The sequence below is a fragment of the Chrysemys picta genome, chromosome 11 (assembly GCF_011386835.1).
Source record: "Chrysemys picta bellii isolate R12L10 chromosome 11, ASM1138683v2, whole genome shotgun sequence".
In the NCBI taxonomy this organism is placed as follows: Eukaryota; Metazoa; Chordata; order Testudines; family Emydidae; genus Chrysemys; species Chrysemys picta.
The window spans coordinates 23032324-23049348 of NC_088801.1; the positions used below are offsets into that span (position 1 = coordinate 23032324).

The 17025-nt window shown below is 39.3% G+C and overlaps 1 protein-coding gene across 3 annotated transcripts in view; it reads left to right on the plus strand.

Moving 5' to 3' along the window:
• ARHGAP15 (Rho GTPase activating protein 15) overlaps window positions 1-17025 on the plus strand; it is a 456603-nt gene that overhangs the window by 410777 nt on the left and 28801 nt on the right. For all 3 annotated transcript variants that reach the window (XM_065561627.1, XM_005305087.4, XM_065561626.1), the window contains exon 13: window positions 7386-7491. In XM_065561627.1, the coding sequence (XP_065417699.1) occupies window positions 7386-7491 (106 nt within the window). The remainder of the gene's footprint in view (window positions 1-7385; window positions 7492-17025) is intronic.

Here is a 17025-nt window from a genome sequence, read left to right on the forward strand (position 1 = left end):
AACAGATTTTTTAAAATAATCACAACTTTACATTTTAATCAAATAAAAAATATTTGCGTTTATCATGTATGGATCCAATCCTAAAGTCCTCCCTTAGGACCCAGTCCTGTTCCCACAGAAGGCAGTGGAAATATCCTGTTAATATCAGCAAGTGCAGATTCTTCATTTCCACTTGCTTCAATAGGAGTTTTGCCCAAGTAAGAATGGATAATATCTTAGAAAAGACTTCAGGATTTGGCCCCATGTTTTCAGCTGTTTTGAAAAGATTCCTAGTAAGCATCTTAATTTCCAGGCAAGGAGAACGGGGGGAGAGGGGGGAAGGGGGAGGGAGGGAACAAAAAAAACTGTCTTATCTCATCCCAAATAGATTCCTCAGAATCGTTACTATTTTTTCTTCTTCTTTAACCCACTTCCGTTATTCACATTTGTAACACTCCACACAACTCTGGGAAGACTGGAATGCCAATCAAAGTCATTCCTTAACACAGGCTTGGGGAGGGGTCGCTCTTCTGAGCAAACAGAAAGCTCCCTGTGGCTAACTGTGCTGCCTTGTCATGCTCCTTCCCCTTCCAAAGAGAATAAGATGCTCGGTTATCTTTGTGGCAGTCCAGAGCACTCCTGCTAAAATATCAACCTGGCCCTCAAAGAAATATTCTAAATGCAACATTTGTAAAGTAAATAGGGATTTCTGGTTTCAAAAACATCAATAATTCTTTCATGAGAGAGTCTGTTTATGGATACACAGAGGATTGAAAAATAAAATTTGGACCAGGAAAAAAATACATTATGATTTGGGGCCTTTAAAACAATGTTTTTAATTTTGGAGATCATTTTTAAAAAGATAAGTAGCTATTTTTGCTTCTCTGGAAAGAAGTATAGGTTAAGTTTGTAGCCCAGAATCTCTGTTGGCTATAACTGCTGTTAGGGAGGTATGTGACGGCCTCGAGTTGTGCATTTGCAGAGAAAATATCACACCATCCAGATGCTCAAGTCTGCTCTTTCTGTACAGAAAACCATGCACAAGGCTGAAACTGAATATGAAATCTATCAGAAAAGAGCTCAGCAATTTTTTTTCACATTTAAATGGAAGCTAGTCATGAAGCACAATCATCTCTACTGGGATCAGACTTTAACTATTAGTTATTAAAGTCCTAAGTCTAATTAACCCTTAAAACTGACTAACAAAGAGCATCCGTCTTTTATAATGCCCAGCTGATTGTATATACTCTGGGCATACAGTACCTAAGTCAGATGCTGCTTTGTTATAATTAGGGCAGCAAATTTTGTCTTCCGTTTAGTATTTGCTGTTACATATTGCATGTAATGTATGGCACTGTTAAGGGAAAAAAATTGGAGTCAAAGTGACTGGAAAGTTAGGTCTGGTCTGTAGCACTGTGAGATTGTTGACATCTGCCGAGGTTGGAGAGCTCAGTAAGCAGGAAATGGGGTGTCACTCTGAGTGGTAGTTTACCATTATCCTGGCATCCTAATGAAGTGTCTGCAGTGCACAGAGCTTCTGGATGGCATCTTAACGCACGGCTAAGCAAAAGCACTTCTCTCCTTGTCACTGTCATCCATCTGCCTGCACCCTACTGTAGCCAATGGGATGGAACCATGCTACAATGTGCTATAAGCCATTTAGAGTTGCACATTGCATAATCAGTCCCATCAAATATGTAAAAAATGACTATTATTGGTTATTTCCCTCAAACTCTGGCACCTGGAGTTTGATACATTAAAGTTTAAGTTTTGTAAGTGCTGTTTTTCCCATTAATTCCACATATATTTTTGTTAAATGGGATTGAGTTGCAAACTCATTGTCTTAAGTCTTGCTAATGGATTGCAAGAGTTATATGAATATTCATTGAAAATTCCACTCTGTATCACATTTGGTGAATTCATCAATTGGATATATAAAAAGGTTTCTTGTAATGTTCATTTTTTGAAACATCTATTTCTGAGGCATGAATAAAAAGTAACCAATTTGTGATCTGAATTGATTTATTCTCCTTATAGCAAACATTAGTTAGTTTGCACATTTCTTATGGATTTTTTTTAAACGTAGTAGTATTTTACAATGTGTATATGCAATAAGGTTTGCACTGTCTATAGCAGAGATTAAGATTGGGACGTTAATGTTACATAAGATGAAATATCTGTGTTTTTCAAATTATATGAGGAATCAGATTTAAAAAAAAAAATCTAACTTCATATTTTTTAACCACAACGGTCTTTGTTCTGAATACTGAAATCTACTGATTGCAACTGGGGAGGTGGGCACTCAGCACCACTGAAAAATCAAGCCCAATGTGCATTCTGTTTTAAGTACTTTCTCGTATCCTGATAATACAGAGGTAGTTGATAGGATCTGGGGTTAAGTTAAGCACTTGTACTATGGGAGAGCTTCTAAAATGGGCAAGGGCAGGACAAACTGGCCAAATCGGGTGTTTTATTTACATAAACAAGAGAGCATAACATAATTTAGTTTCATCAGGAATTTTTCACAGACATTAAAACTATAGCAAACATAACAGCGGGGATGCTTGCACAGCAACACAGTGGGGAAGCTTGCAGAGCGTCTGCCCACACTATGGCTGGCGGTAGCCAGCACCATAAGTCTCACAATTTCATTAGCACTCAAAAATCCACCTAACCCACTCAGTTCTGATTAAACAAAAAACAAAAACAAAACCTGGCAGTTGAATCAATTGTGAATTGTTGGAAGTAGTCTCGGGTTACAAAATTTGCTGTAGCAATAGTGTGTGACATTTTGAACACAGCATAAAGTTTATCAAAAAAAAGGTGAGAAGTGCAATATAAAAAGCTAGAAGGCAAACACGCTTTTTAAAAAAATCTTAGCATTGGTGACAGCTCAATAGTTCAATATTTTATGCAGAATCATATAGCACCTTTTCCCCTGCAACACAACACAATAAGGTTCAACAGGACAAAAAGAAGAGATGATGGCTTGAAATAAAATAAAGCATTAATGTGAGCCATAAATGCCAGTGTAACGTTAACCATGAACAAGTAACTGAAGCTGCTGGTAAAGGGAAATGGGTACTGTAGTAAAACTACACAAAGTAAGTCAGGCATGAATAATGCAGCAGGTTTGAGGAGGGTCAAGGGTCAGACTCCAGTACCTTACAAAATAATGAATGCATGTCAGGTTAGAGACATACATCCCTTCCTAGAAAATGTGAGTTATTGGAGATAAACCTTGGACTTCCTGTTCTAAAACAAAGTGGTTTGTTGTAAATAGCTACGTCCATTTAAAATTAATGATTAAAAGAAAGATTCAATGGGATTTGTTTAAGTATTCTTTATGGACATAAAAGCTAAAGGTTACTTTCTTTGTTCATTTTCACCCAGCCACTGTTAATGTTACAGGCACATCATGTATTCTTCCATGTTCAAATGTTTATCCAAACCTCATTTGCAAAAGAGCCTATATAATATTAAATGCTTTGTAGCTTGTTTAATGCATTCTTCGTTTAAATATAAACAAGAGCATGTCCACAATCTTGCTTTCTTAAAGAGAACCTTATTTTTAAATACAGTAACCCAATTTCTAAATATATGTACTAGCAAAATAAAAATTCCTTCTGCAATTCACATGAAACTATCTTAACTTGCTAAAATTCTTACAGTCTCTTTCCATATTTCTCCTAAAATACAAAAAAAAGGGGGGGAGGGCTAAATGTTCTCCCTCTTTATTATGTGTGTTGCTTTGTATTGTTTTTATTCCTATTGAAACAGTTTAGAGAAAAGAAATCAGAACTTTCCAGAAGTTATGATAATCTTTTAACAAGGATTTTTGTTAATTTTTGTGATTACAAGTTGTACCTTTGTGCTACTTTAACTTAAAAAAATAGTCTATTTCATCTTCTGGACTTAGCCTTAGAGTTTCAAAAAACAAGTGTCAGATCTACAAAATGTCTTCTCTTTGTTTGTACTGTAAATTAATGGGCTTCATTAGGCAACAGATAGTTTGGTGATACCTCTTGGATGACTATTTACACAAATCTTCCTGTAGGATTTCCCTCCCCCTTCTTTTTAGTTTGATAAAGAGGCATCCATGAAAAAAAAAATCTTCCCAATTAGGAAAATGAAGGGAGAAAATGTTCAGTGGCTTTAAAGTGGAACGCAAGGATTTCAGGCAGAGAAGAAAATGCATAGGTATTTTAAAATCAAGCATAAGGACTTACATCCGATCTACTGTTAAATATTGCATCGACAAGGTCAAAAGCAGAGACAAGTCTGGCCACTAAGGCTAGGTCTACACTACCCGCCTGAATCGGCGGGTAGAAATCGATCTCTCGGGGATCAAATTATCCCGTCTCGTCGGGACGCGACAATCGATCCCCGAATCGACGCTCTTACTCTACCAGCGGAGGTGGGAGTAAGCGCCGTCGACGGGGAGCCGTGGAGGTCGATTTTGCCGCCGTCCTCACAGCGGGGTAAGTCGACTCCGATACGTCGAATTCAGCTACGCTATTCGCGTAGCTGAATTTGTGTATCTTAAATCGACACCCCCTCCCCCCCCCCCGTAGTGAAGACCTGCCCTAAGACAGAAGCAGGAACAAGGTTTTTAAAAAAGTAGACAGTTTATCAAGTTCAGTTTATAAAGTGGGAGAACAATTTCTTTAACACATACCAAAAAAATCAAGCATATGTAGCATTTAAAAAAAACAACATCAAGCATTTTAATGAAAAAGTACCCACTATTTCCATGGAACTATAAAAGGTAGACAGAGTAAGCGTTGTGGCAAAAAGCCTGGGCTCAGCAGCTTTGTGTGGGAAATGGTGAAATGTGACTGTGATTTATAATGAGAAAAGGTATCTACAACATACAATTTTCTACCTAGCTGCAAATAATAATTCATAGTGATGTCCCTTCCAGATAAAATACCTTTGCTATGGAGGACCCATGTGGTAAAATGATCATGATAAATGTCAGACCAGTGCAGGTAACGGCTTTACAAACCATTAAGATTAGCTGGCTCTTTTTTTCGATGATAACAGTAACCATGCTGTGACTCTATGTGGTAATAATATCTCAGTACTGATAAATGCCAGAGCCAGGCAGAGGTGTTTATCATTCCCTGTTCAGAAATGCTGACTAAAGTTACCACATGTTGCCTGTTTTTCCTCTTTTTTACAATAGGCTAACAATTAACCAATAGGCTGATTCATAAAATAATTTTATGCACCATTTCTTCTAGGATTTCTGTGCTTTATCAATTGGTTAACTGTCTCTCACCCTATTTCCTACTGGCCATGTCCTTGGTTATGCACTTTAAAAAGGAGGCAGAGTCTGCCTTTAAAAATGAACTGTCCATACTTTTCATTTTCTAAAGGGATTGGGTATTATTAGAATATCACTGTGCATTTATGTAATGCTGAATGTTTTATGAATTATATCCGTATAAGATATATCTTATCTTCCCTGATATCTGAAATGCAGCTACTTCTGGGTTGGAGGGTGGCACCCAGGTAGATATCTATGCAAATCAACATGGGAGTGTGGGACGGGAAAAATATCTCCATTGATGCCCATAATAAATCCTTACTGTACTGCATTTTCCCTGAAGTACTGTGCACTCAACAATAAGCAAGCACCGGGTGCTTTGATTTGTGTTGTTGAACTTCTTTCATAACTCTGTTTTTTAAAAATCCTAGGTTAGATTCACATCTAAGCTAAGTGGGTGCATCTGTGCTTAAGTCCAGTGAACGCTTTCTGGAAAATAGACTGGAAACTACTGTTGTGTGATATCAGTTGAAAAGTATAACCGCTATAATTTTATACAATTTTGGATAGCGTCTTCAGTTCAATTCTCACAGGACAGTGTGTCCACATGACAAAAATAACCACCACTTTTGGCAGCCTCAGCAAAGAGTCCGAGGACTGACTGAGCATTGAGACTGAACTACCTTCTCCACTGTACAGTTGGGTCCCTAGATATCACAGTCAAAATACAGTGATAGGGCTGTGCATAGAAACCTCTGTCTGTTGTCATCCATGCCTATGTCTGTTCTGTGGATAACTTCATTCTCCAGGGTTGTCAGTCTCACTACTTTCCCTGAAACCATATTCACATGAAAGATTTTGAAAAGAAAAAATAATCTGTACGTTGATTATTCGGGGGTCTACTCTTTTCTCAAAATACATTGAGCTTCCTAGGAAGAGATTGCACAATTAAACTCAATTTAAATGATGGCTCTGTGGTGCTATAAATTTGCTTCTTAGATCATAAAATCTTCAGGGTAGAAACTGTGTATTCATATGTGCTTATGCAGCACCTAACACAAAGAGGGCTCAACTCTGACTGGAGAATCTGGACGCTGAACCAATATAAATATTAAATACTAAAATATACTCAGAATTATAGATGATAATTAAGCCATAGATGATCAGATCAGAAAAGAATTCTCAGGTTATCTAGAACATGCAGCTTGCAAGATGTTTTCTCTACATCAGGCCTACTGGCACCTTATCTAATCTATTCCTAAATGAAACCACAGTTGTACATGTCTTTGTTTTAGTAGCAGCATCTCATGCAAATATCACAAGCATAAGCCATATGCAAAACGTATGTCCTTGAAACCATGAATTACGCTAAACTACAGTGATTATCCCGACCAAGACAGCAGTAACATTCTTATTCCCATATTCTTTTGTTACCGATTATATATTGGTAATGGTAATTGTTTCCTACCAAAAAGCAGTTAAAAATGATGGTACCAATACAATCAATTCTAGAAGATAGATAAAAAATTGAATTTTGTGCAGCCAATTGCTGATCGCTAGAAAGCATGAGTTAAATCATAATTTTAAATTAATATCTATAGGTGTGTGGATCAAAAGCATGATATAGAGAGATTAGAGGTAAAGAAAGGGAACCATGCTAATCAATCTGGTCCTTGGAGGAGTGAACAGAAAAAAAAAAGACAGTAAAGATTACATGGTTACTCAGTTTAAGGAGGTGTCCAGTGCAGATCCTGATGCACAGGTGGAATGCAGTTCCAGAGTAGGAAACGCCACTTTATAAGAAGGCTACTTACTATTTGCAGGTAGGCCACCCGTGGAATATTTGCATTTGTACAAATCCAAATGGCCTATTAAAATAAATGCATAGAATACAAAGTCAGTTCTCTGATGAGAAAATGTTTCCTGAACAATTAGAAAGATTTTTCCATCCCTTGTAAGTTATTATGTAGGCTCCCCATCAGTATCTCAGATGGTAAGACATTCTAAGATAGCTACGCGTGTAACCACATTAACAGTGGCCTCTAGTTGCTAAGATGTCTGACATAAATGTGTGCAAACAATATCCTAAAGTGACACTCAAATCTTATACTTTTTTCTATTTTTTCCCCATCAGAAAATCCAGACAGCAACACTCGAGTTAAGTCCATAAGGCATCTTGTACAGAAGCTCCCTAGGCCAAACCGTGACACAATGAAAATCCTCTTTGAACATCTAAAAAAGTAAGTTAAGCTAACAGTACTAAAGGAGTGGGATTTTTAAAGAGGCATAAAGGAGCTAGGTGCCCAAATCCTACCCCAAATATCTAACATTATTAATGCAGTATACTCTTTTTGCAAAACTTAATATGATTATCAAATATGTACATATATTCTATCCTTACTCACAAGAAGATCTGTACAGCTAGACTTAAATCCTCATTGTTTTTTACTAGCAAATAGAACAGTAGTACTTCTCTTCAGATGGGGTAAGATGCTTTGGATTACTTTATACTAGGTTATGTTGACTTATACAATATAGTATTACCCAGAATAATCCAGTATACATATATGCAGTTGGTTTTGTAAGTTATAGGTTAGCAAATTCTCCTTCAGGTTTGTTTCTATTTTTGAGCTATGCACACTATGTCATCAACAAGTTTCTATTCATATAAATAGCCCTTGTGCATGCATAAGTCATAAAAAAGACCTACAGTTTACGTCAAAAATTGGTTGTTCTACCTTATAGTGAAGTTCAGTGCAGTTCAGAATGCCTACACAAGCTCTTAGGAAAGATTCTCCTCTGGAAAAGTTGATGAGATACTACAGATGTTCCATTCAGATACTATGATGACAGACATGGCTCACAAATCCAAATTTGTAAAAACAGCATTGTTGAGTTCCATGTTTATCATCTCTTGGCAGTTTCCATATTCACTGTGCCCAGTTACAAAAGCAACCTGGAATCTAATGATCAAGCTGGGTTTTCTTTCTTTCTTTTGTGGCATCAATGTTAATGAAGTTTCTGAAGGCAGTATTTAAAATTGTCTGAAGAAAGTGAAAGGATCTATCATTTTCTACAGAAATGAGAGAGAGTACATCTGCCTATCCTTCAGCCCCCTGCCCAGCCCATCAGTTCTGCCCCAACATCTGTTCTGACCCAAACCACCACATCAATTCTGCCTCACCTCTGCCTCTCCTACAGTTCCAGGAGTTCTTCACTCACTCACACGCACACAGAGCAGGGTCCCTCCTGGGGGAGAAGCAGAGAAGCCATCCCAATATTCACAGGAGGAAAAGGGGTGGGGGAGGAGGGAATAATAGGACTGGGACCTTGAGAGGTCATCTAGTCCAGTCCCCGGCACTCATGGCAGGACTAAGTATCTAGAACATCCCTGACAGGTGTTTGTTTCTAACCTGCTCTTAAAAATTTCCAGTGATGGAGATTCCACAACTTCCCCAGACAATTTATTCCAGTGCTTAACTACCCTGACAGTTAGGAAGTTTTTCCTAATGTCCAACCTAAACCACCCTTGCTGCAATTTAAGCCCATTGCTTCTTGTCCTATCCTCAGAGATTAAAGAGAACAATTTTTTCCCTCCTCCTTGTAACAATCTTTTATGTTTTTGAAAACTGTTATCATGTCCCCTCTCAGTCTTCTATTCTCCAGACTAAACAAACCCAGTTTTTTTTTCTAATCTTCCCTCATAGGTCACATTTTCTAGACCTTCAATCATGTTTGTTGCTCTTCTCTGGACTATCTCTAATTTGTCCACAGCTTTCCTGAATTGTGGCACCCAGAACTGGACACAATACTCCAGTTGAGACCTAATCAGCACAGAGTAGAGCGGAAGAATTACTTCTCGTGTCTTGCTTACAACACTTCTGCTAATACATCCCAGAATGATGTTTGCTTTTTTTGCCACAGTGTTACACTGTTGACTGATATTTAGCTTGTGATCTACTATGACCCCCAAATCCCTTTCTGCAGTACTCCTTTCTAGGCAGTCTTTCCCATTTTGTATTTCTGCAACTGATTGTTCCTATCTACGTGCATTTGTTCTTATTGAATTTCATCCTATTTACTTCAGACCATTTCTCCATTTTGTCCAGATCATTTTGAATTTTAATCCTATCCTCCAAAGCACTTGCAACTTCTCCCAGCTTCGTATTATCTGCAAACTTTATAAGTGTACTTTCTATGCCGTTATCTAAATTGTTGATGAACATATTGAACAGAACCAAACCTCAAACTGGTCCCTATGGGACCCCACTCAGTATGACTTTCCAGCTTGACGGTGAATTGAGGAATGGAGCCACCATCAGGTACTAGGCTCGGTCTGGTCCCCTTTCTCCTCCTGCCCCGTCCGGAGAATGGCTTCAGCTCCTGAGAGGAGGGGGGAGAGTTCTGCCTACAGCGGCTCTGATTGGATGTTTATACCCCAGGAAGAGAGGAATTGATGGAAGCAGCCAATCAAAGGGGTTTACTCCTAGGGAGGGCTGAAATGACACCTGCAACCCAGCTCTAGTTATAGAAATTATATTTGCTAGTTGTGTGACTCCTTTCGACTAGGCACACTTTAAGCACTGTCTGTAAGCCAAATTATGCCTTCAGTGATGCACCGGAGTTGCATTATTTTCAATGGGATTGGACAGGTGTAACAGATTACAATGTAGTAAACAACAAAGGATAGAATCCAGCTTTTCTCTTAACTGGGCTGGCTCTGTAGAGCTTATGGAAGTAAGGAACTGGGAATAGATCAATGCAGTAAAAACGTACCATTTTACATAGTCACTTAGTCTACTCTCAGAGTAGAACTGCTTTTAACATGAGGTGTTTGTATGGCCTCATTCAGGCCCTTGGCCCAGGGGTGAAGTTCACCCAGTATAAATAAGAGTGACCCCACAAAACAGACCAACACCAGCTTTTAATGAATGGTGCCTTTATACTTTTCTGATACACTCTATAGCTCACTACATACAACATATGTAAATCATTTTTATGGGTATATGGCTACCCAATAAATGCTGAATTGAGAAAAGAAATCCATCTAGTTGTGTGATGGCCCCATTTAATGAAGCATGGAAAGGTTTAAGCAAGTCCATAAAGAGATTTTAAAAAGTAAATTTGGCCTTCTGGAAAGACCGTTGCCTCAGTTTCCCTGTAATGTACCCTGTGTATATAAGTTGACCTTTAGTGTGTGGCCTAAAGAAAGGGTGTGTGACCTACTACTACTGGAATTATAAAGGAAGCTGTCTGCTAAGGGAGAACCTTAGCTCAAGTGACAGAGGTCTATTTTTTTGTGCCTAAAGGACCAGGGTTCTATTCCCAGCAGCCCAGGTGGGCACTGTCAGAATAGATATGAATAAGTCTACATATAAAGGCATATTTTACCCTCCAGAAGTGGACCCACCAAGAAGACACCACTGTTACCCAGACTGTAAGGGAAAATCACATCAGATATGCACAAGGGCTATTTAAGACTGAAAGGGTGATCTTGTAGTTAATTCACTGGACGGAGACTCATGAGTCGTGGGTTCAGTTGCTGGCTTGGCCATGGACTTTCTGTGTGACCTTGGGTACATCACTTAATCTCTCTGTGCCTTGGTTCTCTATAAAATGGTGAGAATACTTTCTTTGTCTGTCTTGTCTCTTTTGACTGTAATCTCTTCAGGGCAAGAATAGACTCTTACTGTGTGTATATAGAGCACCTGGCAAAGCTGGGCACTACTGAAATACAAATAATTAAATAATGATACTTAGTAGTTGCATATGTCCTCAGTATATGGCCTGATCAGACCTCTGCAGGAGGAAGGAGGGCAGATTTGTTATCTAAATAAACACATGTTCTTATTCATCCGACTATGAATAGCTGCATTTCCAATTATCATTGTGGCAAAGCCCAGTGAATCAGCAGGTATAGTAGTGGAGTATACTAGCACACCAGCAGTGCAAGATAGGACAGAATGATAAATTGGACCATTTGGGACTATAAGCATTATGGAAGCAATATTCTTAATCTATATGAAGAAAGTCAGCATGTGGTGCTGACTTGTATAAGCACATCCTAATGGAAAGAAGGAACTATTTTATGAGTCTTGGCTCCATGATATAGAAGCTAGGGTAGAAGGTTATATTGGAAACAAATGGCATCTAAAATTGAAGGGCTGGCATAAAGGTCTATGCTGTCTTGTACCACATCTTATCAATGGGCAAGAAAGGATCCACTCTGTGAGCCAGGGAGGCCCAATAGATCAGGGTAAATGAAAATATATACATTTCTCTCTCTATTAACAACGGGGTATTTTAATGTGGTAACTACAGACATTTTATATTTGTTTTGAACTAAAGCAGTTAAAATGAGAACTGTTTTACTTAGGTCCAACAACAGGTGTAATTATTTCTCCTTTAGACTGAGATTGTCTAGCAACATCTTACTAAAGTATAACTATTATACACGCTACCAACCACTTCCTATACAATGACCCATCTTGCTATCGTTGATCAGAGCTATATGCAGAATCTAATCATGTATAACTACATACATGATTTTGCTTTGGCTTCATCAACCAAGGGGAGGAAGAAGGTGCAGAAAGAGTGGCCACCCCATTGGTATCTCCTGGTATCCCAGCCCAGTGCAGCAACCTTAATTCTACTTTGCAGCAAAAGCCACAAAAATGGCTACTTGTTTGACTCATTAGCATGCTGTAGGTGACATCCTTGCCCCAGCTATGGTCACTGTACTCCTCCAATTAATTCCCTTACTGACCTCTACACCTATACATATCTGGGTGCAGGCTGCGTCTTCAACTCACCAAACTGAGAATGATGTGGAAATCGCCACACTGTGTTGGTGCAGCCAGCACATCTACTGAGCACATGTGCTTTTGTGCGTGTAGCTCAGCAGTCACATATCTCCCTTGTGCCCCATCTTCCATGCTGGAAGCTTGTTAACATTTCTAGGGGAGCTTTTGTTAAATAGCTATGCTAGCATGTAATCAAAGTCTGTAGGGACTAAAGAAGGAGATTGTTTGCTGGGACTCTGAACAAATGTATGTATGAAACCATCATTAGAATGCTTTCCCTATACTCGGGGAACAATTCTGTTCTGATTTACACCTGTGCAATCCCACTGATGTAAGCGGATTACACAGACATATATGAAAGCAGAATTGGGTACTGGGATGTTTTCAGTGGCTCTTCTGAAAAACTACAGTCAATGATGCAGCTTCTGTACTGGCTCTCACCGCATGCAGCTCCTTTGCAATCAGTGGAGTTGCACAAGATGAGTGATGGCAGAACTTTGCTCAATATGCATAAATAGTGTTTACCCCAAATTGTTGTCAGTTTTTGTTTGTTTGTTTGTTTAACTAAACTGGTTTGATTTGAGTCAGGAATGTAATTTCAGGGGAAAAGCCTTTTATCAACTTCACTGCTACAGAGAGCCCTTCAAGTTGTGGACTTAATGTGCTGAAGGTGCACATCCCCTGCACACCGTGAAGCTTAAGTCTATGGGGGAATCTCTGCTGCTGCCACAGGAGGATAGGACAAGAGTAGCTGAAGAATCTACAACTACTAATACCCTCCAATCTTTCCGTGTAGGGGCAAAGGGGGAAGCAAGACCCTAGAGCACGTAGGCTGGAGTATCAGCTGTGGAATTCTTATGTAACACACAGCTGGGGACTGGTAGAGGAGAGTTGGAGAATTCCATTTGTCCCAGCAGCCGGCACAGTTTCTATGTCTACATTTGGAGCTAAATGTATGATTCCCAGCTCATATAGACATACTTGAGCTAGTTCTCATCAAGCTAGCGCACTAAAAATAGTATACCTATGGTAGCATAGGCAGCAGCAAGCAGCAGCACAGGCTAGCCACCCATGTACAAGCCTGCCCAAACCCCATTGATACGTACTCAGGGCAGCTAGTCCATCTGCCACCCCCAATGTTACCATGGCTACTCCACTGACGACAGCTAAAATATGTCTGTGCAAGCTGGGAATCACATCCTTAGCTCCAAGTGTAGAGGTAGCCAGTGACGTACGCTTGGCACTGGTGAGAGGATTTGGCCTTTATAAGGAAGACGCCTCTTAGCCTAATTGAATACTATCAATCTTGGTGAGAGCAAGGTTGCACAGCAGACTCTATCTATGGCTTTTCAGTTCTGGAGAAGTAGGTTCAGATCAGATGTGAAATGAACTTGAGGAGAAGGGTCTCTCTTTCTAGTCTTTAGAAGTGCATCCAGAATATTTGACACAATCAGTCATTGCTGTGCAAGAGAGGTCTAGTGCTGTAACAGCAGAACAGAACAGTGAGGTACTGACAGAACTGAACTGGAAAGTAGGTGTAGTGTCTGCCCACACTAGCAGGCCTGTCTGTTTCACAGAACATCCATAAGATCTAAACTGCACCGAGTTCACTCATGTACAGAACACACATTAAAGAAACCTCAAGTTCTTTTAAAGGGAAACAGCTAACATTGCAAATTAAATTGTATTATCACAATGTCATTTATTAAATCCAGAGAGTAGCACCCATTACGGCAAGTGTGGGTCTATTTTACAGTGCAAATGGGATACCAGGTTTTGGGGGCACTTGCTGTTTTAAGCATTTTGCAACAGAAGGGCAAAACCTTGAGTTTCCCATTGATTTTACATGAAATCTGTCCATATAACATGTAAGGTAAAAACACACAGCTCAGGGCTGGTTAGACAGATCATATGGCATATGCCAGTTTAATGCCACATCAAGTGCTTTGCAAGGAATGGTCTTAAAAAAGTAGTTGAATCTTAGAGGCCGCTGACATATTCTATAAAAATATAAAACACAAACTGTAGGCCAATTTCTACTATCTTTAGTGCAGCAGAACTCCCACTAAAATTAGTGGGACTTTTTCTCTGTAAAAAGGCTGCAGAATATGACCCATTCTATATTAGCATATTCTACTGATGCAGCATTGTGTGTCCCCCCCTGCCCCTTTAAATCCTTGTTTCTTTTTTGACGAAAACAAGTCTATGACTGCTCAGCATTCTAGCCTTTCTTCCTGTTTTTTCATCAGGAGATAAATTCACCTCTGTGCAGAGGGCCAGCTATGTCTAGGAACCACCAAAGTCTACGTAAACCAATAAATCCCATTTAGGTCCTATTTTGAGGGCTTAAACAGGCCATCAGTAATGCACTGGCCCTCTGCATAAGGGTGCATTTCATCCTAAATGAAGTAACCACCCTCTATTTGTGAAATCACTATCTCCACAGCAACTAATTCACAACCTGAGATTTGAAATCTCAAGTGAGGAATAAACAGCACCTTCCATCCAGGAATCCCAAAGTGCTTTCTGAACATTAACTAACTAACCCTTCTTGGAAGTAGCTATTATTATAAACATGTTACAGATAGGAAAGCTGAGGCACAGGGAATTTAAATGACTTACCCAGGGTCAGAGAGTAAGTCAGTGGCGGAGCCAGCAAGCTCAACGTCATTGCACAGAGTCTGCTGCTGTAGCCACAAGATTTTTCTGCCTCTCTAATCTAATATGCACTAACCTAAAAGAGCTAAAAGTATCAAATGAGCCTTAATTTCATACTTCCCCTCAAAAGCATTATTTACTATATTAATAATATTATATTATATTATTTACTATATTAATAAGTATATTTGGTAATAATTAAACAAAAAGACAGTGACCAGGATGCCTTTTAGCAATCCCTCTCCCCACTTCTTTAAGTGGAAAGCATCAAACCCAGATGCCCAAGTATGGACGATATTCTTCCAGCAGTAGCATCTGGCTCCTTGGCAAGCACTTCAGGCAAGTTGTCTGGGGAGTTTTGCAGTTGCCTCTTGGTTTATCACGTGGATCAGGTACTGTGGCCTATCTGGCTGCCTTGTCCGTGTGGAAGCCAATTCCTTTTGATTCACCTTTGATTCTGCAAAATTAGTTCACTCCGTTTTTCCTATGCTTTAGGCCACTTGTGTTTTGCTATGCTACATGCATTCACTTCCAATCCAGGCTTTTTTCTCCTTTCAGTCAGAAATGAAATTATCAGAATCCTGGCCCCCATTAAAACCATTAGTTCTTTAATAATAATGACTTGAATCACTAAAAATAAGTCCCTTGTTAAGCAGTAGTGGTGTTGATCGAAAACAACAGCAAATACCCTGTAACCTAATATATTCTCTAACACAAGGCATGAAAGTGTTACAGAGGTTTGTCTATTAGTTGATTTAAAAAAAAAATTGGCTCCCTGCTTCCTTATAGCACCATGAACAGCAGAGCATCCAGTGACTGAAAACAGACAAACAAACACCGCAGTACGGGTCAGTTGTATTGCATTCCAAAGAGCACCGGATTCTGGAAACTGCATTTAACAAAATAGATTTATTTTTACCTATTTTTTTTTAAAAAAAGGAGCCACATGTATGAAGAGCTGAACAATAGCCCACGCAAGAGGCAGGAATGACAATGTGATGACAAGTCCAGCAGCAATACCCAGAATGCCAAGGATAAATCAGAAATTAAAGCTATTGTATGACAACTAGTAATACTTAGCATGGGATGTCTGCAAAATTTCCATATTTATTTTTAGTGGAGGAGAAAAGATGCAAGTTACACATGTGATTTTCATTTATTAAAGTATGTACTATACCAGCAGGTTTAAACAGGCTTAGATAGTAAATCTAGGCTCAGGAAAACTCTCTTTTACATAGCAGAACAAATCACATATACAACGGTGAAACTTTCACAAAGAAACCCAAAATCAGGCAAAATTCATCAGGCTTAGATAGTCATTATGAAGCACTCTACGGTGCAGAGAAGTTCAGCAGACCTCAGAGAGATTGCAGGAGGCCTGAAGACAGAGGTGAATGTGGATTTAAGTCTTGATACAGGAAAGCACATAAGCAAACAGTAATTAAGTAAGCAGGAAAGTGTTTAAATGCTTTCCTGAATCAGGGCCTTACTTAGGATCATGAGTCCCCCTCTTAGCTTTGCGCTAAAGGGCCAGGACAGCAACAATGGGAACAAGGACATTTTGAGTCCCACTGCTGCAAAATGGAGCAAGGTAATCAATGCTGAGAATCTGAAGAGAAGAAAAGAAGCATGATTGTGAATGGATGGTAATACACCTAGTGGCCGGGGACCTACCCTCTTACCCCAAAGGACTTCAGTGGCAGTCAAGGATGCTGGACACTTGTAGGTTTAGGATTTTAAGCATCGTATGAAATTTTCAATACCTTTTTCAGGCACTGAAAGGCTAAATGTAAAGTATATCATGGAGGCACTTTTGTGCACACGACACATGCACTTACTGTTTCATAGAAATGTAGGGCTGGAAGGGACCTCAAAGGTCAGCAAGTCCATCTCCCCCACACTGAGGTAGGACTAAGTATTTCTAGAGCACCCCTGAAAGATGTCTGTCTAACCAGTCCTTAAAAACCTTCAGTGAAGGGGATTCTACAGCAAGCCTGGGTAACCAGTTCCAGGGCTTAACCTTAGAGTTGAACATTTTCCCTTATATCTAATCTAAATTCCCCTTGCTGCAAATAAAGCTTCTTACTTCTTGTCCTGCCTTTGGTGAACATGGAAAACAATTGATCACCATCTCATCTATATAAAAGATTCAAAGAGGAATTCAAACAATGAAAATACTGGGTCTAGCTAAGCGCAGTTTTCCTTTAGGTTACTCAGAAAAGGAGTTGAATCCATTTCTCTCCCATTAAGTACATTTTCTGTATAATTTATTAAACGACTTCTCCCTCCGCCAGTATGTGGCCACTCTCAATA